This window comes from Zootoca vivipara, chromosome 11 (genome assembly GCF_965207765.1).
Source record: "Zootoca vivipara chromosome 11, rZooViv2.hap1.1, whole genome shotgun sequence".
In the NCBI taxonomy this organism is placed as follows: Eukaryota; Metazoa; Chordata; class Lepidosauria; order Squamata; family Lacertidae; genus Zootoca; species Zootoca vivipara.
Window position 1 is genome coordinate 14540463 of NC_142594.1, and position 27403 is coordinate 14567865.

General features: G+C 42.2%; 1 protein-coding gene across 10 annotated transcripts; it reads right to left on the minus strand.

Moving 5' to 3' along the window:
- Window positions 1-463: 463 nt before the first annotated feature.
- On the minus strand, window positions 464-27403 carry CNOT10 (CCR4-NOT transcription complex subunit 10). 10 transcript variants are annotated; one of them, XM_060280654.2, is made up of 19 exons: window positions 23243-27403; window positions 19977-20071; window positions 19327-19488; window positions 18829-18979; window positions 18207-18349; window positions 17692-17778; window positions 16451-16534; window positions 15468-15585; window positions 14937-15086; window positions 12631-12833; window positions 10647-10768; window positions 9261-9437; window positions 8783-8860; window positions 4133-4246; window positions 3272-3402; window positions 2748-2783; window positions 1432-1559; window positions 1014-1089; window positions 464-762 (listed from the first exon to the last, which is right to left on the minus strand). In XM_060280654.2, exons 1-19 carry the CDS (start codon window positions 23262-23264, stop codon window positions 608-610), a joined length of 2232 nt encoding a protein of 743 aa, XP_060136637.2. In that variant the 5' UTR covers window positions 23265-27403; the 3' UTR covers window positions 464-607. The 10 variants fall into 10 exon arrangements, with proteins under 10 accessions (XP_060136637.2, XP_088510003.1, XP_034984734.2 ...); XM_088653877.1 differs by having other exon boundaries at window positions 23458-23578; XM_035128843.3 differs by having other exon boundaries at window positions 8783-8863; window positions 23243-23548.

The window sequence follows — 27403 nt, forward strand, 5'->3', positions numbered from 1 at the left end:
GCAGGTTAGCCTATTACTTGCTACCTCTTGCTAACAGCCTACTCTTGAAGGACTGATGTTTTTCTTCCAGTTAAAATGCTTTTCATGGATCCTATGATGAAAAGTGTTTACCAGCAAAGATACCAATGTGGTGGGGTATTCAGCTAGCTGCAGGTACAGTTTGGTCATACCATAACTTAATCCTCTTGAATGCAACAATGGAAATGCTAACAGAGCAGAGCTAACACCTTGATCTGCGTGGGCTCATACCATATATAGAAGGTAAACCTACTTAGGTATGCAGCAAAAGCATGAAAAGGTGTATTTCATACCTCCCAAGCAGATGAAAAAGTAATGCAGCCAAATCTTTTGAGATCTGTATGTTTGCTCTGTATCTTTTAATTGTACAGCATCACAGGTGCCGAGCCAGGCTCCTTCACAGAACGAATGCTGGAGAAAGGGATAAAATGAATCTACAGTATGATTGGGATTTTTTTTGTTTTAATTAAAAATTCAAACCAACACACTTCAGTACATCATACGCAGGTACCACAAATGTTTTATATATATATATAATTACAAAATTTCCAAGTGGTCCCTCAAAGGGCCAATTTTCACCACAGCTTCTTCACTTTCTCTGAGCAGAGGTGAATGCAGGCATCTGAATAGGCTGGACCAGGTGTGTCGGCTGAAACACAGGCTTCTTCCTCATCTCAGAGAGCATTTTCACTGTAGGAAGAAGCTGGTTTCTTTTGATGATCTGCAGTGCCAGCTGTGTGTTTCCTAGAAAACAATTTCAGACTTAAACTCTATAGATAGCGGCCTTCCACAAAGTTAGGGGGAGCAAGTGCCAAAAACAATACTCCCTTTTCCAGAGATGAGCCTTTCTGTCAGGCAAATATAATCCAAGGTGCTTAGGGTTCTGAAAGTCACACAAGACTCCTAAACCTTATGGCTTCATGTGGAAGAAAGTCTGTAAAACATATCAAGAAATAGCAATGTATGGTTCAGGAAGATTTGGGTTTGCAACTTACCATTCTGAAGTTCAAGGTATACAGCCAGCAAGATGGCCTCCGGTGGAATCTCTTTTGGATGAATCAGTGAGGCAGCCTTATACCAAAATAAAAACATAAAAAGAGTTGAATTGATGTATGAAAGGAAGCCCTCCACTTTAGACTGTGCCTTAAATGTACTGCAAATGCAAAATAAAAAATTCGCCAGAGACAGTGGCTGCCCGTCTTCTGAACGAAGCATTGCTTTGTCATTTGGGAGACAACACTTTAAAAGTTGGAAATATCCTTTGTTTTTCCAAGCTTAACGTTTGGTCACCGTGGGTGAGAAAACCTTGTGCCTTCGACAAGGAAAACTATCAGAACAACTTGTGGGACCATGATATATTACAATTGGTTGTATTTGGGTGGTTTCCTCTAGTGAAAATGCCACAAGACTCACCTGGTGCAGACACTTCCGCGCTTTGTCATACTCGCTTCTCAAGCAGTAGGAGCTTCCAAGGTTGAACAGCATCATGGTCCGTGCAGATGTGACAGAACTGGGGTAACATTGTGGGGTTTGCTTGCCAGCTTACAAAAGATGCAAAAATACATTACTTGTCAAGATGAATAATTAAATTTAAGATTGTTAGCAATTAACCAGTGGCCCAATCTGTATGTGGCTTAGCACAAATGCATGAGCTCCAGGCTAGGTGGTCATAACCTGGTCTACTGCAACACTGAGGGAAGCCGTGGCTTGATTTAGCTTAGTGTGTCATCCAAAATGAGGCTCATGGATTAGCTGTTGTAGATGAACCATAAGCCACAGGGAGGAAAACGCCTTTGTTATATATAGCATGTGATTGGCGTCCCGAGAGCTAAACCTCAAGTCTGGGTTTGGACGACAAGTTGCAGCACAGCAGAACTATTGGGGAGAAGTAAAACGGCCACAATCTCCTTCACTGGAGCCTGTGTGCTTACACTTTCAGGGGAAGCCCACTTTGGCTTACCATGTAACTAGCTAAAAACAATGCTTAGTGTATCAAGTACAGCTTTAAACTTAAGCTAGAAATGGGGATGTGCATCTCCAAATTTTTACAGCCACTTGTCTGTGGAGCCTCTTATTACCAACAGCTCCAAGATGCATATTTACAATGCTGAAAGGAAAATTGTGTTTAGGTGTTTGCACATCAGTGTCCGTCAATATTTTCAGCAGCAGAGTGTCAAAGCCATTTCCTTTGGTATGGAATTTGGATCATTTGCTTGTACCAGCTGGAGCTACTCTGCTCTGAAAACATGTTCTGCAATATATAATAAAGGCCGGAAGGAGGAAGGTGGTTATATGGTGAGCTAATGGATGCATGGTTTCTCCTTTGTGGCAGAGCTGAATTTATGAACTTCCCATTCATTATACAAGCCCTTCCACGAGTCATATGCCCTGAGTGATGGTCCCCATGGTTTTAATTTAAAAGTAGCTCCTTATTTGGAATAAAAGATCTCTAGGCTAAAATATGTAACAAATCAGGTGATGTCAGAAATAAAAAGGGAGCCCTTGGAAGGGTTCCCCTCTCACTTTTCTATGAAATGTACTTCTTGGATACAACAGCTGCTTTATTAGGTAAGGGACTTAAGCAGCAGTATTGACTGGTTCATGTAACACACTGCAGAAAGGACACATGAGCATTTACTGGCTTTATAGCCCACCCTGCTCCTCAGCAAAGGAAGCGTATAATTTCACATATGTAATTACACAGAGTAAACAGGGAGGTAGGTACTTACAGGATTCCATTGCTTCGTTTTCTCCTTTCTCAGATCCTGCGGAGAATACAAGCAGGAACGCATCGTTTAGTGAAATCTACACTTTAACACAACATATGCTTTAGACAAACAACAATTTAAAGATCATTCATGACCCCCATTCCAATCAATCTGCTTATATGTTATTGAATATTTCATCAACGTTCAGTGCAAATATGATTAATACAGATACAGGCATACTTGGGAATCTGTTTTTGCACTCCACATGTATTTTGCACTGCAGACAGTGCATACAATGTTAAGGCATAGCTGGGGATTCCAATGTTTTTACGAGTTCACAGTCCAAATTAAAGTTAGCAATATTAAGATTAGAGAAAAAGGAAGCAGCATTCTAGGAGCACTTAAACTGAAATATACAGATTCTAGGAACTTTGCAAGCGGCTATGGCCTTTATAACAATGCATTAAAATGTAGAGCTGTTACAAGTTACAGCAGGAAGGCAGTTGAAAGCATGACCGGTTCTAATCAAGTATGGACTCATTAACCTTGATCCTGCTCGTTTGAAGAAATCCCCAGGGACACATCAGTGACATTCTCCGGGTTCAAGTGAGTAATGGCATCAGAGATTCTGTCTAGAGAGATGAGAGCCTCTGCAGCATACAAATGGCCAAGGAACCTGGAGAAAGCAAGAGTGCACACAGTTGCAAAGGTCAATCTGGCAACAAGTCACATCAAGCTACTGCTGGAGAGCAAAGCACATGGACGTCTCCCTCTGAGTGACTGCCCTACTGCAGTTAAGAAACCCCACATTAAAAATTAAGTATAAGAGGATACTTGTATAAAATAAGCCATTCCGTACTCCTTTGAATCTGAAGGGGCAAGATGACAAACTGAAGGGATTGAGATCCTGTTTCATCAATTTAGTACTGTACAGTCGTACCTCGGGTTACGACCACCTCGGGTTGCGAACAATTCGGGTTACGAACTGCGCAAACCCGGAAGTATTTTCGCGGCGCGCGCGGTTTGCGCATGCACAAAGCGCGAAAATAGCGCTTTGCGCATGCGCAAAATGGCGGTTCGGGTCGCGTTCGGGTTACGAACTTTTCGGGTTACGAACTGCGACCCAGAACGGATCGTGTTTGTAACCCGAGGTATTACTGTAGTGTAATAATATACAGAATTGCAAAACCTCTTCAAAGCCAGGTGTAAATATAAATTGTCTCTCGCTTTATCATGTGGTGGTCTATTTTTTCTACTAATCAGGGGAGGAGAATAATTTTTGGGGGCACTTCATAGATGAAAAGAATCCCAACTACTATGTGTAACTTGAGGTCATAAATGCCTACACACTATATACAGAAACTAAATGTAAAAGTGCTGTAAGAGAAAGACTAGGGCAAGCTTACTTAAGGGATCCTGACAGTTTGGGCTGCTGGAGAAGTTTGTCTGCGTGATTCAAAGCCATAAGGTTGTCCCCCAGGGCCAGAGCCACATAAGCACTGCAAGCAAGTATTGAACACCTAGAAAACAAAAACAGAAGCACACATAGTAAGTTGATACATGCAGAAAATCCACATAAGCAGACCTATGGCTGAATGGCATCCTTTATCCTATTAAATGGGGTGTGTGTGTTATTGTTTAGTTCTTATTATGTACTTTGTGTTTTTAATCTTGTATTTTTATGCTGTAAACTGCCTGTGAAGGGTAGCATACAAATTTAAGGGTCTCTTAACTTTATTTATTAAATTAGGAATAAAGAGGAAAGGTAGTAAACTGCTGTATCACATAAAATAAAGTTGTTACATACTTTACTATGTGCAGTAAAGGAGAATATTGAAAACAAGCTTTTCCAGCATCTCTAAAAAGAGAAATGGGTTCTGCGCAATTGGCACTCTGTGGCACCTCAGCAAAAATGCCTTTTTGGCCTTGCTGTCCCTCCAGCCTCTCAATAAAGCACAAGTAGGTCCTGAAATTCTTTCCCTGAAATTTGAGCCAAGCATTCCACAGCTTCAAACAAAAGGCCCACATCAGGATGTCAGTATTAGGTCAGGCTTTTACAGCTTGTAATTCCACCCCTCCCTCCCTCCTTAACACAGCACTTTGGGATATTTTCCACTTCACAGAGCAGAGTTCAAGGCAGGCTCTCCTGGCTTCAGGGCAGGAGGAGGCGGCTTTGCTTGCCTTGCTACAAGAACAGATCCAACCCTGTTGCATGGCAGGAAAAAGGAGGAGTGAGTGGATCGTCTTGGACAGATTTGGTGTTTGGGAGCTGCAAGAGGAGTCCATTAAACTCCCTAGCCAGTAGGTGGGCTATTATGGCTGCAGCCTTCTGGCAACTGTCAAGCCCACTTTTGGTTCAGCAGTAAGCCATGTTAATTCATGGCAGGGCCTGGGGTTCCTTTATGCCTGTGTCCCAGGAGGCATGCCCTTTAATTACACACAAGCAGGGTAAGAAATCCGCTCTGCTGCTCCCTCCCCATTTCCTCTGTTCCGTGCCCAGATGTCACATCAAATCCCAACACACAGGGGGGGGGGAGAGCTTGCCAAGGAAAGCAGGCATCCTTTCAAGCCCAAAATCCATTTTGCTTTTTAAAAAATCCATTTGCAGTTGCAGCTGTTAGGGTGGTGCTGCATATCAAGGGCAGTCAAATCACACTGCCACTATCTTATTTGTAGCGGGGAAGCACTGCTAATTGATGCAAAAGAGATCATTCCACATGCAGTTCGGCAGAGACGATGAGCTCTAGAAATTTGGAAGTAGTCTCCAATAAAGTACAAGGAACGGTTGCCACAGGGGCAGCGATTGCTGGAGGAAGGGAGAGACTAAGGAAACCCAGTGTACTAGGATTAACAAACCTTTCCAGCAAGGGAATCTACAGTTCTATACTTCAGCATGACTGACAGCTTTTAAAGATATAAACCAAAGAATTGGCACCTTTTACAATGCATCAAAACTTTGCAGGAGCCAAAAGGGGCACTTTCGGATTACAGTCCTAATCTGAAACACTTTCATGACCCACATTCTCTCCCCAAAACAAAATGTGCTTTTGAAATACTGGGGAAGCTCAAAACAGAACTCCCAAGTGCAAGTGATGACTAATAATAATGTATAATTTGCAATCAATGCTGCTTACGCATGATGAGACCAGGCAAAACAATTGGCAGGTGTTTACTACCAGCCATCCCTCCCTCCAAGGGCACTTGCTGAGGATAGGGACTAGGAGAAGTATGGGGCAAGTAGGTGAGCCACTAAGCTGGGTTCAAAGATATGGTACAAGAGAATCCATTAACACGGGGGCTGCTACTGTCTGCCATTGCAGATTTCTGATGTATGGCCATGACAACCACTCTGTATAGAATTTTTAACATGCTGACAACATCAACTGAAGGTAAAATTTGGTTCACAGGTCATGTTTAGATAAAACTCCTTTCTGCCAAAGCTCCAACCCTCAGTAGCAAACGACATGGATAGCCTGTGTGAGTGATAAAATTATCATTTTCCATGAAACAACAACACACTTCTATTTTCAGTCATCTTGTACAGAAGATTAAAAATATTGAGACATAAAGACTAAAAACAGAGGGAGCCTAACTATCTGGAGCTAGCCTTACAGAAGCTAAAATCAATGTTTCTCTTCCCTCCTGTCATGCTCCCCCCTGCCCCTTCTGGTAGGAGTACAATCATTTTTGTTGTAATGACAGGATTTTCTTGACAGGCTGTCAAGTTTCATCAATTGAGAACAACAGTGGATTGTGAAAGATTATTTTCCTTCCTTTACAGCAAAAGAAATGTCAAGTCTGAAATTGTTTTCAGAGCCTTGGCACTGTGTCTTTCCTTTACACCAAAACCTTCCACTTGCGGGATTGTGGGGTGGCATGCAATTAAGTTTCGCTCAGAGGGGCCCACTAAAATTAATGAACACATCTATGCTAGGCTCACCGATTTCAATAGGCCTACTCTTGAGTAAAACTTGGTTTAATGCCACCCATAGTTACTCACAATTACTAATGTTTAAGCAGAGCTGTAGCTACTAGGGGGGGGGGGGAGCCTGTTTTTCTGCCCTGGGTGAAACCTCCAGGGGGTGCCAAACTGGGTCTTTGACCTGGGTGAAATAAAGCCTAGTTTCGCCCCTGGTTTAAGTAACTGAGAGAAAACTTAGTCCAAATAGTTTCCTTTAAATGCTGCAATAGGGATTCATATGCACATTACATTTATAGATATGCCAGTCTGAATTCACATTCAAGGGCACACATCCGCTATAGTGTGAGAATGGCCATGCCTGGTATTTACATGCAGAAGTTAATTCCCATACATGTACCCAAGATGCATGGAACAAAGCAAATAAACAAACAAACAAACCTGAAACACACTAATGCAGCGATTCCCACATTTTGGAAAGTGCATGGATTTATGTAGGAGGAGGATGCACCTCTTTGGAAGGAAATGCAGCATACATATGATTCCCCTATACTGTATATGGATGCTCACTATTAATACTGATGAAACTTGTGCCTATCTAATAAGCTAGGACAAAAGGAGTACTACGTTGGCATAATGAAATGTTAACTTTCTCTCTCTTGCGCCTCTCAGATAATCACCATTTCCAGTGAAATATTTAACTGCGTGTAAACACCAGTGGAAGCCACAGTAACGTTTCATATGCAGCTTGCTTTCCTGTGAATCTCGTGTCACCAATTGTTCCGCAATGCAGAAGTTTTGTCCCGATGACTATCTGGGTCTGAGCGTTCTAACTAGTATTCAGCATTACTAGATTCCACCTGGATACATGCCCACCACAATGAAAATATAGTGGTACCTCGTTTTACGAACTGAATCCATTCCGAAACTGTTCTTAAACTGAGGCAAACTTTCCTAATGAGGCCTCCCACCGCCGGTGCCCTTCCACCGTTCGGCTTCCATTCTTAGACCGAGGTAAAGTTTGCAAACCGGGACACTACTTCCGGTATTGCGGAGTTCGTAAACCGAATAGTTTGTAAACCTCGGTTTAAGAACAGCCCTGTTTACGAATATTCGGTTTACAAGCTCAGCAAAACCAGAAGTACAGTGGTACCTTGGTATACAACCATAATCTGTTCTGGAGGTCCGTTTCCAAACCAAAACAGGTTGTAACCCAAGGTGCACTTTCGCCAATAGGGCCTCCAAAAATTTTTTTGTTCATAATCCCCCCAAAATGGGTTGTAATCCAAAAAAAGGTTGCAAACTGGGACACGCACTTCCGGGTTTGACGTGTTTGTAATCCAAAACGTATGCAAACCAAGGTACTACTGTAGTGCTCCGGTTAGCAAACTTTACTTCGGTGTACAAATGGAAGCTGTACAGTGGAAGGGCACTGGCGGTGGGAGGCCTCATTAGGGAAAGTGGACCTCAGTTTAAGAACGGTTTCGGTTTAAGAATGGACTTCCGGGATGGATTAAGTTCGTAAACCGAGGTACCACTGTACTGCCAAACATCAGTTACAAAAAGAGAGGGGGAGTTTCTGCAGTTGAAACAACATATGCATTGCATTATAGGAACATGCTAGAAAAAAGGACATTTTTTGCAGTTATAATCAGCTTAAATTTAATTAGCGCTGCCCAACTTCTAGGTGACACAACTAACTGCAAGGGTGGGCAAGTTTTCTTCATCTGAGCTTTTTTCTTTAGAGTGGGATTATCTGTTGAGAGGCGACATACTGGCGGGCCACAGACCATAGTGGGGGTCACCCGCGGCTTCCCCCTCTTTTCCACAACATGAATATTGGCTGAGGCTGCCCACATCAACTTACTGCTTAATAATACAGTAGCTACATGAAAAAACTTTTACAGTGGATGTATGTGGAGTTAGGAATCTTTACAAAGGGTCTAAATTCAGTATAGAACCTCCATTAAGGTATCATTAGCATACGTTCATATAAAATGTCATTAAAATAATTTGTACTCGAGATTTCTCTTATATTCGGGGAAAACAAACTTAGATTGCTTTCTTTCAGAAACAAAGTCCACAGAATACTGTAACTGCGGTGCCTGGCAGCACATCCAGAAATCTTAGGACCTACCTTAAATTTTCTAGTTCTTGCTTCTTCAGTGGAGAAGATGGTGGAGCAGGAACAAATTTGTCTCCTTCATGGCTTTTGCTACTGAAACAAAGACAGAGAGTGAGTAGCAATGTTAACATCTTGAGAGAAGTGCAATGATGAGAGGCTTGGAAGATTAACAACCAGTAACATTTCCTTAGGCCTTAGGAAAAGAGAGGAACAGGAAAGGGGGGAAAAGGCCAATATCTGGAATACACACCAATAATAACATACCAAAAAAAAGGAAGAGTAATGGTATAGTTACAACACCTTCAGCAGCACCTTAGGTTTGCTAGATTTTATTTACGTGCAACACATTTGTTTTAAACCACTTATCACTACCCCCAATTTTCTCCGTATTCAATTATCCTAACTGTTAGCAGCCACAAAATTTCTTTTTAGAGTTGTGGGCAAGACATTTAGTGAAGCAAGCAATAGAAACATCTAACATAGCACTCACCTGCAAGCATCATTGTTCTCGCTGTTCTCATTATTCCCTCCCAACTGGTTGCCAATTTTAGATCCATTTTCCTGCTTCGGCTCCTGCTGGTCTTCAGGAAGCAGCAGCAAGGCATTTCTTAGACAAATTGCTGCAAACTCCATACTAGCTACAGGAATAGCTGAAGACTGGCCATCACTTGAAAACAGAAGAAAAAAGTATATTGATGCTCTTTGTACTACATTAATTTAGGCAAGGATTGTGAGTCAGGAAGTCAGAATCTTTTTCTTAACCTCCAGCAGCTTTGGTTTACATGAAATACTGTATTCTTGTTTTAAGTTGTTTCTGAATAAACTATATTATAAAGAAATAAACACATTTATGTCTTAGAGAAATTTCAAGAATCCTGTGTAAATAAATTCCCAGATAATTTTAAAGTAAAGAAAGAAAGTCTCAAGCTCATTTTGGGAAGGTTTACAGTACAGTACAGGTGTACAGAATATTACCACTAAATTTAAGAAGATGGCCTCTTAAATCTCATAACCTAGCAAAGTAGTAATTTTTCTTTTTCTGCAAAAAAATTCTTGGAGAACAAAGCTATACGAATTGTGCTAAAGTGTTTGCTAAACCCATCTGACTGGATTCCATGTCCAGGTTCCACTTCATAGCACATAGCCAATTACATTAAATTACTAATTTAATGCGTTCCGAACGCACATTTGTAAGTCGAAAAAATTTGTAAGTTGAATCCCATAGGAATACATTGGGAGAAAACATTTGTAAGTTGAAGCAACCCTATCTAAAAATTCGTAAGTAGAAAAAATCCTATCTAAACCGCATCCAAGATGGCGGACGGAGCTCCATTCGTAAGTAGAAACATTCGTAAGTAGAGTTATTCGTAAGTAGAGGTACCACTGTATAAAGAAGTGTTCTGTAAGCAAGAGGAACTCAAATTTGAGGCATAGTGCACAGCATTTGCACACTACAGCAAACCATAGTTCATGGTTTCCCATGAGCATGCAGATTGCTCCTGCTTCACCCATGCTGCACAAGTGGGAGCAACAAAATACAATAGTGTTCAATCACAACTCCCAGTTTGGACAAAACACAGGGGTTGCTGTTTGTTGCTCTCACTCACCCTACAGGAGCAAAGTGGGAGGGGCCTGTGTATTCATGGGAAATCATTAACGGGGGTTTATTGTGACATGCAAAGAGGGCCAGCCTACATAACTGCTGGACATCTTTTCTCATATACAAAGCAGCCTTGTAAACGTTGCAATGCAAAGCATTTCCATTCACATGATTGGCTGAAAATTAATACTTAAAGAAATAAAAGACTAGCACCAAGAAAGTGCCAACCAGCAACTTCCCTTTTAGACAACAACAATGTAAAATCGTACAACTTACTTATAAACAATGTTCTGTACAGACTGGGATGCCAATACTATTTTACGATGATATCCTTGACCTACAATGGACTGTACAATGCCCTTTTTGCTTGGAAGTCCTTTTGTTTCTTGTTCTGAACTCTAGGGAACAAACATTTAAGGCATCAAGAGGAATATTTATTAGATAAAGGCTGGCATTTTCTCTAGCTGCTGCTGTTCAGTATTCTGTTTCTTCTTTCCATAGCATCTTTATACTCTGCATTATATTCCCATTTTTCTGGGCACAGTAGCAATTTCAATTATACTTATTACAAGCCAGTTTACATGCAGACTACACCCACAAAAAAAGATTGCCAATTCCAAGGTCAGACCTCAGCTCAGGAATTCACTGCAGGAATCTACACTGGCCTTAAAAGCAATCGGTTCCAACCCAATTTAACATGGTCCCAGGAAGAGCAAACAATGTCCTTTCCTGTCTAGAAATCCAAGTCTCTCTTTAAAGAAAAAGATAAAAGCCCATAAAACTCTTGTTTGCACCAGCCCGATTCAACTCAAGGTGTAAGTTGTATTCCTTTATCGCCATCATTCTACCAGGCTCTTTGGAGCCTGCTGAATGGTTTCCATTGCATTATTAGAAAACATTTGTTTTTAACAGGTCTGAAACACTATTAACTTAATTGGAGGTATGATATACACCAGCTAGCCACTTTTAGTCTCAACATATATTTGGGGTCCCACCTTAATCAGGGTTCAATAGTCTTCTTGATCTCCACCTTCCCCATGAGCTGGCCATGGGAGGGAGCCTGTGATTTGTTTTAGCTCTATACTTGCTGAGTGAAAGCAGGCAGCCAACAGAAACCAAAGCAAATCAGCACACCACTATAACGCTCACAAGCTTTCAGCTGGAGGATACAGCAAAGGCACTCCTGTTTCTTCCTGACCTCATGCTACATTTCAAAGATGAAACACGAACAACACTCCATCTCTCAAAACCAAAAGTATTCAATCCCCCGATCTTAATTATTATTTGCTACTGCATGGTGGTAGTGCTGCTGCTGTGAACCAGTTTAGGTCAGGCTGCAACTCAGTAGACGCTCTCTGCCTACTTTCAGAAAGCCAACTCTGCAGGCACAGAATCTAAACCTGAATAATACAAAGATTATTCCAGGATTGATCGCTAGCTCACCGACCAAATTCAGCCACTCTGATTTAAACACCCACCTAATTAGGCATTAACACCAACATCCTTGTCCGACATCATGTTAAACTACGTTTCAGTGTTGTGGGCACATGCTGGCTCATGAACTTTCCACTTCCTTCTCTTCCACCATTGCTGCAATATTAAATGCTTACACTTCTGCATTCATACTAAGTTTTGGAAACTCAAACTAGGTTAAACTATGGTTTGTTCAAACACACCAAACCTTAGCCCATGATCCTTGCATGTTAGCAAACCATCATTCCCATAGTTCGGATGTAAAGAGTAACTCTGGTCAGCTTAAAAGTGGGTGCTTATGGGTATGCAAGGGGAAGAAAGAACCACGTGATACTAAACTCTGCTGCTGCTCATGGATGTAATGGTAAGCAATTGTCCAGAATTACGTCCAAACCAAGCCTAGCATACCATACAACACAACACAACACGAGAAGATTTTTCTAAAGCCAGAAACTGAAAAATGCAGATGACTCAAATCAACCAAAGAGGCTCACAAGTAACAAAACGGAAGTACAGTTGTTTTACTATAATCAAAAACGGCTCCTTTCAACAATCTGAAGGAAATGGCAATAACTCTTTTTAATAGTTTCCCAGAGTATTTAAAGACCTGCCTCCTCACTAGGATTTTCAGGTTGTTCCACAAAGATACTGAAGCAGCTGATAATACTGTAAAAGTAACAAAGGACTGCAGGGTTAAAAAAAATTAAACTCCCAGAACTGCAGTTTTGTATGTATGTGCTATTAAACTATTTCTGATTAGAAAAAAAATATGTGGGGTTCATCTTACTCCTTTATTGGCAGCTATACAGCATTCGGCTATCCTCAACCAGAGACGAGGGTTCGAATGATAAACTTGGACGGCTTCTATCAGGCATTCAAAAGCAGCTAGCGGTCTCCCAATGTGCAAGAGCTGAATGCCGCAGTTATACAGCAACTCATAACGTTTGTTAGTCAACAAGGTGCACATTGGTCGTCCTGAGAACTTTTTACCTGTGAAAAAGAATCAGATAACATTAAGTGCAAAAAGGACACTGCTGGAAAAGGAATAGGTTAAATTAACCTATATCCAAAGACACTGGAGCTAACCAAAACTAGAATTAATATAATCACTGCTTTACCAAGGCCATTTTGTTCAGACTAACCTTTTCATGACATAATCGTATTTTAGAGAGTGACTTGCACTTGGACGCGCAAATTACTTCATAACGAAAGTAGGGATTTGAATCATGTCACTTAAGACGTAGTCAAATTCTCCCCCCCAACCCTCCCCTCTTTTTTATTTGAGGCTGCACTAATGTGGTAAATTCTTCATGCCGTGACAATCTTCCAAAAATTCAAGGAACCCAATATATATTGTGCACTCCATACATACTAGCTTTGCGTCTCTCAAAGTCATTCGCTTATGGTAAGCAGGATTGCTGGAGGGAGAACTTTATAGACAAGGGTTCAAAACATTAGGGATGTGCAACAGTAGCATGACCAGCAGCCTCTGAAGCACTTTGCCTCTCTCTGGCACACTGTGTGCCCAATACTGCTGGTGACCCCTCCCAATAAAGACAAAGAAGTAACAGCCCAAGTGTCAAGACAGATCTAAATACGGGAGGGCGAGATTTGTTCATTTCTCCTGAAGCTGGCAAAGGAAATTAAGAGGAGAGCAAGTGTCTCCTACCTCCCCCTCACTAGTGCTTTACTCCTCATTTCCCATCCGGGCACTGCTGGTGCCCTCTGTCTGAGTTTTAAATATTATGCACAGATTTCTTAAGTTAGAGAAAGGGGCTATAGGGAACAAGGAAGGAAAGGAATCATTTCTTTGCCAGTTTTTGAGTAGTAGCAGCAACAGCACACACTTGCCCTTTGCAGAGAACAATGTCTCCAGTGCATGAAGAAAAATAGAACGGGGTATAATGGCATACTGGAACAGCTATACTCAAATGTTGTCTCCCAACTTTTTGAATCATAGAAATAGATCCCGCTCCTCCTGCAACCTTCCAAAAGCCATTCATGGAAGCAGACTACAGTGGTACCTTGGTTCTCAAACTTAATCCGTTCTGGGAGTCTGTTCAACTCCTGAAACAGTTCATATACCAAGGCGTGGCTTCCGATTGGCTGCAGGAGCTTCCTGCACTCAAGCGGAAGCCGCATCAGATGTTCGGCTTCCGAAAAACGTTCACAAACAGGAACACTCACTTCTGGGTTTGCAGCGTCCGGGAGCCGATTTGTTCAACAACTAAGCCGTTCAGGAACCAAGGTACCACTGTATTCACATGAGTAGTTTATTATGAAGGCCAGCTGGTTATAGCAACGTCTGCATGGACTAATGGTTTCTGGTTTGTGTTAAATAGTAATAATAATAATAAATTTATTATTTATACCTTGCCCATCTGGCTGGGTTTCCCCAGCCACTCTGGGCAACTTACAGCGCATAGAAAATGGTAAAACATTAGACATTAAAAGGTTGCCTTCAGATGTCTTCTGAAAGTCATATAGTTGTGTATTTCCTTGACATCTGATGGGAGGGTGTTCCACAGGGCGGGCACCACTACCAAGACTGCCATGGTACTGGAGACATTATTCTAAATTAGTCCATCCAGAGAACATGCTCTATATATGAACCTCATCATTTCACATGGTGCATATTTCAAACTAGAGTTTGTGATCACAAATAACGGGGCTGCTTCCATGTGCAGCCCAGGCTCTGTATGAAAAGGGCAACAAAACCAAGCAAGAGAGATATGACAGAGGTGAGGCCGATGAGTGCACCCTCCCACTTTCCTTCTCATGCAGTACTTGTAAGGAGTCTATCTGGTACTTAAAATCCATATAAATTCTGGCTACCTCCTTTATAAATTTAGGTGATGCACTAAGTTGACTATTATTTAAATGAACTGAGGCTCTACTTTTTGCATTATGCGGCCTAGCTGGAAAAATAGGCTGGAAAGTATAATTCTACATATTAAGAAGTCACATATCAAGTAGTTTTTCGATACTGATGTATTTCAATTGTGGGAGGGAGCCATTACATGCTGACATTATAGGTCCATAAAAATACAATTTGCTAATGCTGCAGCATGTTTTATTACTAGTCTACCTTACCTGTGTCGGAGCCACCTGTTCCAAGCTGTGCACAGGCATTGTCATTCTCCTGCAAGGCCTTTTTGAAATAGAAAATTCCTAAGTTGTGTTTCCCCATAGCAAAATGGATGCACCCAAGGTTATTCCAGAACATGCACCGTAAGCATTCACCTAAGAAAAAAATAAATAAATAAATTTCTGGACTTTTTTTTTTAAGGCCCACGGGGACTGCCATCCCTGCTCGTTTTGCTCACCAATGCCCTCGTTTCCTCACAGCTCCTTTGTATCCTTCCATTCCTGCTTTATTGAAGCCTCTGCTGTTCTTCAAAACTGCCATTTTAAAACCGGCATTCTCTTTTGCTCCCCTCCTATGAGTTCATGCAAATTCTCCAATGGGGGGCTGTGTGATGACAGCCTTACATTTTTATTTGTATAGGAAGAAATCTACCAGAGATACTCCTGTCCGCACAAAGCATTTTACACCAATTCAAGGAAAGGGAATTAGAATGTGAAATGAAGCCCTGTTTTTGCAAACATACAAGTTTAAGGTACCTGTTTTCATAAATCCCGGATGTTCTGCGATGTTTGAGCTGTTCAGCAGCTTTACTGCTTTCCGATAATTGCCTCTTAAATACTCAAAATTGCTTTTCAGAAAGAGAGAAGGGGCAGACTGTAAAGAGAACAATACCCATGGTTACTTGTACTTGGAAGGATAAATTTAGTGTGGTTGGATACTCCAGTTATCTACATGAGAGAAACAGCAGGCTCAGAAGTGACTACACATCCATCAGCCAGAAAGCCATCACTTACCAGTCCAAGCAGGACTTGCAGTGTGGCTTGAAGGACTGCTGACATAAGCAGGGGGTCATAAAATTAAGAGGCTGCCTATGAGAAATAGCTACAAAAGAGAAACTTACTCCAAAGGAATTCAGAAGTGCAGGGAAGTGAAGGTGGAAGCAAGAGCAGCCAATGGGGAGAGACAGTGGCAAGGGAAGGGAGGGGGACCAGCTGAGCCAATCAGGTGCTCTCATTCATTTACTCATACCACCCAACCTTGTTGCTCTGCCCTGCTAAGCGGCAGTAACAATGCCACCAGGAGACCAGTCCTGTATTGGTGCCCCACCCCCTTCTTGGCTGGTAGTAATGGAAGAACTGGGAGGGAAGGTATTTGGGGCACTGACCTCTTTGATGGGGGGGTACTTTTAGAACTCTTATTCTGCTGCTAAAACCCAACTGAGTATAAGTTCCAATGTTTAAATGAAACATTAGAATCTACAAAATCAATCATCACCTAGAAAGCTATCTTAAATTGCCAAGTCCTATCACAGATGTATAAACTAGATGAATATTTATATCTAACAATCCAGAATCAGGTTGGGACTCAAGAAGTCCCAACTATGTCTATTTTTCTCAAATCCTAAAAGAGAAGCTTTATTTTCAATTTCTCCCTTCCACATTACGATCGAATGCTATGATGAATGATTTTTTTAAAAAATGCAAACATGTGACTTAAATCAGCAGTTATGGTTACTTACATTTCCAGCTGTGTTCATAACAGACTTTATCTCCCTCTTGCATGCTTTCAGAGACTTCATCTGAATATAGGCTCGCACCTTATACTGTTAATTAATAAGCGATCTCATGAAACTGAAATAAAACTACGACAGCTACTCAGAAATTAATTATTGTATTTGGGGAACAATGACTGGGAGTGGCCGCCGGGACCATATAACACCGGTCCTGAGAGATCTACATTGGCTCCCAATAAGTTTCCGAGCACAATTCAAAGTGTTGGTGTTGATCTTTAAAGCCCTAAAGGGCCGAGGTCCTGTATACCTGAAGGAGCGTCTCCACCCCCATCGTTCAGCCCGGACACTGACATCCAGCGCCGAGGGTCTTCTGGCGGTTCCCTCATTGTGAGAAGTGAGGTTACAGGGAACCAGACAGAGGGCACCCGCCCTGCGGAACGCCCTTCCATCAGATGTCAAAGAAATAAGCAACTATCCTATTTTTAAAAGCCATCTGAAGGCAGCCCTGCTTAGAAGGAAGTTTTTAATATTTAATGCTGTATTGTTTTAATATTCGATTGGGAGCCGCCCAGAGTGGCTGGGGAGACTCAGCCAGATGGGCGGGGTACAAATAATAAATTATTATTATTGTATTATAGTGACATGCCACGATTACACAATTTGCTGAACAAAGGTTAAAACATGTTTATGTTCGAAATTGAATATTTGAAGATAAATTGAAGCCTTAACATGAGGAATTGTGTACTAAACTAAATTGCTAATTAAAGTAGCACACCAACATTGTTTAAGGGTCATCTGAAAATCCATACTACACTTTAGTATATCTCATTAGTAAAGGATGTACAAAGCAAAAGATTAGAAGAACTGTATTTTATGCTTGCAAAATACGGGTAACATCTAGGTGGCTGCCTATTTTGTCCACATAATAATACCTTCTGGGTACATAATTATGTGGAGAAACTTGTTGTGAACTGACCCGCACATGGATATTGATAACAAAGGACAGCAACTATTTCCACAATCAGAGTGACTAGATGTTTGCCAGAAAAAAATAGTTGCTGTGAGCTGTATCCAACACAGGCCAGTAGACAATGAAGCTACTCTTACAGTTATATACATTGGAATGACTGTGCAATGGAAATAATGACACATATGTCCTAGCCTTGGGTCACTTGAAAAATGCAAAACAGCATGTAGTATCTTCTAAAGTGTCATATAAAATAAAAAAGCCCTATATTTAGTCTTACCTGATGTATTTTAGACTTAGCAGCTTCTGTCAGGGTTCCACTTTCAGCTTTGTGATTGGAAGCTTCCTTACTAGTGTTATTACCTGCCTGATCACAAATTGAGAGATGAAACAATTGTCAGATTTTAAAGCAGATGATTGTGGGCATTACATGACGCATACTACATAATTCCCGAAGCATCTCATGAAGGGGTAGCCCTCCAACCCTAATCAACCTAATGAAGGCATTGCCACAAAAATAGTCACAGAGAAGCACACGAGATGGCAGCTGTGACTCTCAAAAGCAACACCTGTGTGAAAATAAAACAAAACATAACACCAATTGTTAAGAGGCCACCAGAAAGCAGTTTGGCTACAATAAAGGATTCCTATGCTGTTAAAAATAAATTTATTAATGTGAACAGTTCCAAATCTGAATTATATGAAATTCCACCATCGTTTCAAAGGGCCAATTAATGTTTAGCTTGACAAACATTCTTAAATTATTACATTTCCTCTATATTCTCCTACACATACCTCATTTTTCCCATTTTTGTTGTTGCCGCCTTGTAGAATCATTTTTTCCAATACAGCAAGCAGATGCAAGGCTTTTTCAGCTTGGCAAGTCAGCAGGTACAAGTCTACAAGCAGGAAGCACACTGCCTGGGCAAATCTCTCCTCTAGAAGACAAAATAAACATTTAGTCCTTTCCTCGATAGTGTTCGCTAAAATTAGTTCAAGAGGATACTAAACTTCTGTCTCAAATGCAGGTGATTTTCACACTTACATTAAGGATTACTTATGAAAACCAACCACCACAATACTTCTCTGGTTTAAATACTGACTTTGTTAAGGCTTTCAGTTTAAGGCTAGTCATACAAGTGCACATAATTAGACAATAGCTTCTGCAAACTTCTGAAGTTGTGCATACGAAGAGGTATCTGAACACAGGCAGCTACATATTTGCTCCTGTGATTATAGTATTGTTATATGCATAAGAGAAAAATACTGTATATTCAATTGTTTTTGAACTATTTCTCTTGACTAAGTATGTAATTTAAAATATAATGAATACAAATTAGCTTTATCAAGCAAAAGTTGCATGAAATCTGAGGTAGGGGAGACTAGGCCCAGGAGCCTTTTACCTTTGTCAACTTACCAAAAGGTTCTATGAATTGATAAAGCTTCTCTCCAACTATTATTGCTTCAGTATACTGCCGAAGATGGTACAAAATAACAGCCTGATTGTAGTAAAGCATGCTGTTTTCAACATCATCTAATCCATCCATTTCCTCAACAGCTGAATGAACCTGGGGGATAAAAACACAGCCCCTTTTTTCAACCCACTCCTACATTATGACCAAATTTTAAAAAGTACTGTTAAATCAGTATGTGCTACTGACTGGTCTTTGTGAAAATGTAACTTGCTATTGCTATTGCCATTTCCCAAAGCACCCCAGAGTGTACCAAATACAAGAAGATAATTTACTTACAAACAGAAATAAGAACAGAAAGAACGTCCTGCAATATCTACTTTGTCTTCAAGATTCCATTGCCTTTTGGAAATGACTTTTTGCAGGAGTATGGAGGGACGAGAAATATTTGTTCAAATCACGAGTAACTCTTTACAAAAAAGCAATAAACAAGCAAGCAATACCTGGTTTTTCAGCTGATTAAGTGTTTGTTTCAAGTTGTCAGTTGTCGTCTGATTACTTTTACAGAACTCTGCTACTGCCATGTTCAAAACTATTTTGTAATCATCCTTGTTAATTTCTTGCAAGCAGCTAAGGTGTTGTAGACAAGCTTCATAGTTGCCAGCCTGCAAGTATCACAGTTGAAAAGGCAAGGTTTAAATAGACACATTTTTAAAATAAAAAACCAGCTTAGAATTCAAAACACTGCTTCTAATTTACAGAGGCGCACAGGCAGATGTCACATTTTCCAATCTGGAAGAAGTCATGTGTGCAATCCCTCCACCCTTCTCTTTTTCCTATCTCGATGGGAAATATTTGCCTAGCTAGCAGCCTGAACTATGCAGAAACCAAAATATTAAAAAGGATTGCTAGAGTGGAAAAATCTATCAAATTGCATTTTCCCTACAAAAACATTAGACTAAAGGCTGGAGGTATTGGGATGTCTGACTTTATTCTTTACAAAAAGCAGTGCCTATGATGTGAAATAAGATGCTCCTCAAAATCATATCAGCTCCACACTTTGCCTGCTATGGGAAACACTGTGCTTCCAAAAACTAGCTATCACACTACATGTGTATGACATACATATTTGCTATCTCCAGAATTGCCTTACCATGAATGCTTGCAGAGCACTGTTTGAGAGCTCCTTCTCTTGATCAGTAATCCCAGATGATGTGCCTGCTGCTTCATGTTTTTCTGCTCCCTGATCTGCAACACAAGTATTTCAAACAACAGTTAACTCCAAGCATAGTTTCATATTGCTTTTAAATCATATTGTGTTCTTCTTGCTTATGCTCCAAGCATATTTTTTTCTGAGAGAATACTGAATTCTGTAATTCTGAATCCTTGCTTTTAAAGGTTCAGGTATACGTCTTTAAGAACAGCAGGTTGAAATAAATAAGTCAATGAGAAACTTAAGTATTTGGGTAAACAGTGCGGCTTGCTTGGCACCTTACAGAAGGGTTTGGTGGAATGTAGATCAGATTAGTGATGTATGGAAGTGAGAGCTGGACCATACAGAAGGCTGATCACCAAAGAATTGGTGCTTTTGAATTATGGTGCTGGAGGAGACTCTTGAGGGTCCCATGGACTGCAAGAAGATCAAACCTATCCATTCTGAAGGAAATCAGCCCTGAGTGCTCACTGGAAGGACAGATCCTGAAGGTGAGGCTCCAGTACTTTGGCCACCTCATGAGAAGAGAAGACTCCCTGGAAAAGACCCTGATGTTGGGAAAGATTGAGGGCACTAGGAGAAGGGGACCACAGAGGATGAGGTGGTTGGACAGTGTTCTCGAAGCTACCAACACGAGTTTAACCAAACTGTGGGAGGTAGTGGAAAACAGGAGTGCCTGGCATGCTCTGTTCCATGGGGTCATGAAGAGTCGGACACAACTAAATAACTATCAGATTTGCTGGGAGATGTCTGCGTGATTTGCTGTTAAACTGGGAAGTATATCGAACTCCCAACACATCAACAGCCGAAACAACTAAAAAGCTATTTGCCATACAGCATTAGACAGCTGAAAATGAAAACTTAGAAATACACTCCTGGTTTCCCTGAAGTGAAAGCACTTGTCAGCTTGGTTCTGGTAGAGATCATAAATTTCTGGAGTAAGCATGTGCAAAGAGGCACCCTGTTCCTTAATTCCTAGCACACATGCATACACCTGAGCCTGTATTTTGCAAATGACTCCAGTTTGTGGAGCTCAGGGTTATAATAACAAGTGAAGTCTGACATTTCTTCCCTTACAAAGTCTACAAGAAAATCCAAGTTCACCTTTAAAGCGTTTTTGCCCAGTTTAGGCTGAACTCTGATGAAAAAGGCCATTCTGGTCTCTATTACACATTCCTTGGTTACAACCAGATTAGATTACTTCAATGTGTTCTATATGGGGCTGCCTTTGAAGTGTTCTGACACTTTTTTAGGACGTGACTATCTAAGGGACCACCTCCTCCCAAATCCTAGTTGAGACCTACTTGTATACTTGAGTCTTCAGCTGAGGCTCTGCTCTGTGTTACCACATTGCATATTATTATTATTATTATTATTATTATTATTATTATTATTATAACAAATAGTTGTGTAACCGTGGTTCTATCCAGGTTTCAAGAAAACTTGGCTAGATTCCTCTTATGCCAGCCTGTGGGTGCCAGATCAATATGTTATTGTTTTGAAAGTTTTTTGAACTGTATGGTCACCGAGAACTTTTATTACAGATCTTTATTACAGATCATTGAAACACCTGCTTCTGTATATTGGCCAGCCCCGTTCCATCTGCAGCTCTATCTCTTTCACCTGCAGGAAAAAAGCTTGAATCCCAAGCCTCTTACTATATTGTACTTTTTCGTGGGTGTTTTGGTGATGAAACCTGGGGTATAAATAAAATACAGTATTTGATTGCTCATGCTGCTGATGCCATTTCACTGGTTTTGATGCCATTGCACTGGTTGTTTCCCAGGGGCTGTTTTGCTATTAGTGTTTTTTTAATAAATAAATAAATAAATGATTGTTTTATTATGGCACAATAGCTCTGGAAGATGGCACCTGCCAGAATCCCTATTGCATCTTGCCAGTACCTCAACCGAGTCCTCGAACTGGGTATAGGGACTGACCTCACTGCATTGTCAGAGGATTCTCAGTCACGTTTATGAATTCAGATAAGAGAGCCCTGGCTAGCCACAAGAGAAACAGCATGGGAGCCCAGGCTAATTCCTTGTGTCCCTTACAGTATGCCCCCCAAAGAATAAGAGTGCTGCACTGCACAGAGACATACAGGGAGACACTCAGGGCATGTTTTGTTTTGATTTGATTGAATGCCCGCGTGCTGCTTTTCCAGCAACACTGAGCTCAAAGCAGCTCATGGTAATAATTAAAAGCGAGCAAACGAGATTTCTACCAATACAATATATACAAAACACAAGAGCATATGAAGCGAAAAACAAAACCACGATACGCAATGCAGCTCAAAACAAACATGTTACACACACACACACACAGGTATCAGAAACAGCTGTTGACCACCAGCTGACACAACTTCTCTGGGAAGGGGCAGAGGCATAGCCCCCAGCAGCAGGTTCTTTCAGAGTATGAGCCTGAGAAGCCCTATTAGTTGCCCCCTGAACATCCATAGTGGAAGAAAAGCAGAATATAAATGCAATCAAGTGCACCTGCCACCACCCTCTCACACCCTCTCACTTATTTCTGTTTTATTTACTACGTTTACATACCACCTTTACCCTCCAAGGACCTCAAGGTGCTCCTCCTCTCCATTTCATCCTCGGTTCCCCATTTCATCCTCTCAACAACCCTGCGAGGTAGGCTAGGCCACCAACCTCACCCCAGAGAGCTTCACGGCCGAGTGAGGCATTTCTCCTCCCAAGGCCACAGTCCAACACACTAACCGTAAGGCCGCACAGCAGGGTCTCTCTGTAACAGTACAGAGGGATTCCCGAGGGTCGTCTAGTCCAACCCCCCTGCAATGCAGGAACCTCAACTGTCAGGTTGGGCACCCTCAAACCTCATGTTGTTGTTGTTGTTTACTCCCCTTGGGGCTGGGGAAGAGGAGGCGGGATATAAGCCGCCACTTGAGCCTCTTCCCCAGGCGGCAGCGACCACTAATCGAAGCTGCCCCTCGCATCCCCGCTCCTGAGAGGCGGCGACGCCTCACCCCGGCCCCGCCCGCCGGCCCTACATTCCAGAACCCTGCGGAGGTATACACCCCACCCCTCCCGCCCCATCCAATGGAGGCAGAGGAACCGTGACTGAAAGGGGGATCATTCCGCTACGACCACCCAAAGGAGGTTATTCTCTCACCCCCTCCCTCCGCCTGAGGAAGAACCGCAAACAGCCGAGGCAGCCAGCGCCCGCTTTGTCCTCACCTACGCCTTTGTCCGCTGCCATGGATGCTGCTCAAGACTCGCGCGCAGCTTATTAAAAGGCGGGGAAGAAAAAAGACGCCGTGTCTCTCTCTCTCTCTCTCTCCCCACCCCTGCAATCTCAGGTGGACTCGACCGCCTCCTGCGACAGCACCGCCGGGCTAGAAGAAGAGGAGCGGGGGGAGGGGGAAGGGCGCGACTCGATTTTATACCCCCACCTCAGGTTCCGCCGAGCAGCGCTCGCTCTTCTTCTCCGCTTCCGGGTGAGGCAGAGAGGGGGGCCTTTCTAGGCTGGTGGCGTCTTCTCGATTGCCGCGGCTTGGTGGCGTCACGCACGCACGCCTGCGACGTCTCCTGGCGGACAGGCGCTTAAGAGGGTGGGGCCGAGGGGAGGGAGGAGGCGGGGCGGTGACTCATCTGGTTGTGGGCGCGCAACAGTCAATATGGCGGCCGTGTCCAGGCAATTCTAACCTGAATTTAGCCCTATTTCCTGCCTCTCTTTTGCTTTAAATTACTCCATCTGTGGCGCAGTGGGTCACAACCAGGAGGTTGGTGGTGGTTCAAGTCCACCCCTGGACAGCTGTGGGCAGGATTCCTCCATGGCAAGGGGATGGACTAGATGTTTCTTGGGGTCCCTTCCAATTCTATGGGACGCATTGGCACGCGCGAGTTCCCGTGAAAAGCTCACTCTGTTCCCCTGTAACAATCACAAAATCGTAGTCTGACTTCTTCATGCCTGGGCTAGGGTTGCCACCCGTTAGGGACCCTCCCCAAATGCATGTGTTTGAAAGGGTATTTAAGCTCTGGGTAGCCAAGCATAGGCAGATTTACAAATTCAAGTGTATGTGCGCATGGGTAGCAAATTCCAGAGGGGCCATCCTGTTAGGCTGCAATAGATTGCAATGAAATGCTTTGAAGTCACTTCAGCACTGGATGGGGGGGGGGAAATGTCCACCAACTGCCCCACCCTGTCCTGTATTTTGCCAAAACAAAGGTGGCAGGTGGCAACCCTACCTGGGACAGAAGAGGACAAGTGAGATCAAGCACATCCGGTGAAGCCCAGTGATGCTGGGTTTTAGTAATCACAGCATCCTTTTCCAAGTGCTCACAGACTGTTGAATTATCTGTTCTAGGACCTTTCCTGGTATTGATGCCAAGCTTACCAGTCCGTAGTCACCAGAGTCTTCTCCCTTTGAAGATGGGGACATTGTGTCTCCCTCCAGTCTGCAGGGACCACACCTGTTCTCCAAGAATTCTCAAAGATTATAGACACAAGCTCTAAGATTACATCTGCACGCTCCTTTAGTGCATCCTTGGGTGCAGCTCATCAGGCCTTGGAGATCTGAATTCATTTAAAGTAGCTAGGCGTTCCCTTACTACCCCTTTTCCTATCTGGGCTGCAGCTCCCAACTTACATAATTTCTTATGTTATCACCAGGTTGGGCGTTGCTTTCCTTTTGGGTGAAGACAGGAAAAGTGGGTGTTGAGCAATTTTATCCAATAGCATCTCTCTATCTTCTCCATGCAGAGGATTTGCTTGTTCTTCCTCTTGCTTCCAACATAGCCAAAGAAACATTTATTATTTTTAACTTACCTTGCAAACCTGAGCTCATCCTGAGCTTAGTTTGCCTCACATTCACCCTGCAACTGTTGGCTACTGTACTTGTGTATACTCCTCCTTTGTGATTTCCCCTTCCATTTCTTATACACACCCTTCTTACATCTCGGCTCATCTTTAAGCTCCTTATGCAGCCACACCGGTTTCTTTAGATGCCTCCCACTATTAGTATTAGTCCTCCTGACCCCAAACAGAGCATATAGCTTTTAAGGCAGGGTTGAGCCCCAGCACCGAGATGGTCTCAGTGTGTGTTGCCTGGTACACTAAAACTGTGTACAGTGGTACCTCGGGTTACAGACGCTTCAGGTTACAGATGCTTCAAGTTACAGACTCTGCTAACCCAGAAATAGTACCTCGGGTTAAGAACTTTGCTTCAGGATGAGAACAGAAATCCCCATTAGCCCCATTAGCTAAAGTGGTACCTCAGGTTAAGAACAGTTTCAGGTTAAGAATGGACCTCCAGAACGAATTAAGTTTTTAACCTGAGGTACCACTGTAGTTCCCTTTCCCAGGAACGGTCCCTGGATTTACACACCAGTCCCCATACAAAATCCATTGAAGTTGAAAAGTGTCCCTGGATTCATTGAAAAAAATCTGGTAACCTTACAGTGCAATTGCAAAAACAGCCGTACTTGTGGTTAAATCTGGATCTGAAGTCACATTTTACTTCTAGGATACATTACCAGAGACCCCAAACTCAATTAACTGAAAGGATTCAGTCAGTTGATACACAGTGCTTTATTCAGATATTATCATCTTCATGGCTTACAAAACTATGAATAAATCATTGAACTGCACATTTGCAATGTTTTATTAAAGAATATTGCCACTAGGTGGCATTGTGCTGCAAGCTTAATGCGCTTCAACAAACCTTTTTTATTGTTAACATAGGTATGAATTTGAATGTTATTTGAATGTTAATGTTATCTGAACGTTATTTGTAGCCAACAGCATTTACCTGCTTCTGTTAAAAGACATACATGGGTAGGTGCAAAAACAACAACAACCCCAGCCCTGTGTCCAATAGCAACTGGTGTCTATAAAATTGAACAGGATAACTGGAGTCTAGGCTGCTGCAGAGTTGAGATCCCACACCATGTGACTGCTGAGAAATCCTGCATGTGTAGACACAGAATTCACTTCCAATATAGAAACCATGCCGCCTAAACAAAAGTGGGAGCATAACATGTTTTGGCAATCCGACACTGGAAGTGTGTCAAAGGTCTTTTCGTGAAGAACCACTTATACAACAGGGTCCCAGTAGCTCATCTTTCTTCCCACTCCCAGATGGATTATTATCAGTCATAGTCCATGTTTATGTAGGTCCATCCGTGTGAACATTTATATATATGGGGGGAAATATGTTTCACCAAACAGTCTGTAATGCAATGCTAGTTATTGGTGCCTAGCTCCAGACTGAATACAGAGGTGCATAACCAGCATGAATAGGGTGCTAAAGTGACTGTCACTCCCTGGCTTACCACCTTACCCTTTCCTCTCACTTTCTCATAGCACCTCTCCCATCTAAACCATACATTTAATGCACATTTAACACACGGCTTCCCCCAAATAATTGGAACCATAATTTGTTAAGGGTGCTGGGAACTGTAACTTTGAAAGGAGTAAAGATTCATTCCCAGGATTCATTGGGAACAGCCAAATGCTAATGCTTTAAATGGATGATGTGTGCATGTGAGCAGAGCCTCTGATTTATATGTACTGTGCGCAACTCCAAAGTCTACCCCTTACATATTTATTCCAGTATTTTTTGTCAAAATGCATGCTTCAGACTGCGGAATAACTAACATACCATTTAAATTGTAACAACCAATAGTTAAATAAAAGCAGAACAAAACATATCAAATATGCAGCTACCTGTACTTGTATTTTGACAGCTCATTGGTACATATTTGTGTGTGGCATGTGTAGGTTGTCTTAGAATACCTGTGTTGGGGTGTCAGGCTCCTGGGTTTCCTGAATCTATGTTTATTACAGAAGGGTGGGGTCGGGAAAGAGAAGTCAAGAAATAAACATCAGACGATGTCGCAAATCCCATTAACTGTGACAAGGGTAGTAAAGTCAAGTGAGCTGCTGAGCCATGTTGCCTGAAAGCAGCTTTGTGCTTCAGATTTCACTAGAGAAGGCAGGAGACCGTCTGAACAAAGAGAGAGGGACACCAGATTGTTTGGTTTACTGTTCCTTATCAGGGTTCCCTTTATATGAAGCCTGGGATACCAGTTTGCCTGTTCAGGTGCTGTTTCAGAGCATAAGTAGCAGGAAATTCTAGCCATCACAAAAAAAGGCAAAATACCTATTCAAGTTGCAAATGAGCCAGAAAACACAATTATCATTTGAGTAGTAGTCAACAGTACCCACAAGACAGCTCTAAGCAAAGCTTTAAGGCAGCTTTAAGCAAAGCTCAGCTAATAACTCTTGAAGAAGCAATTCTCCTGGGCTCTGTGTCTGATTCAGAAAACCAGACAACCAAGAAGCTTCCCTCTTCCTTTTCCCAAATATGTCTTGTGTCGGGACTGATGGAAACAAGG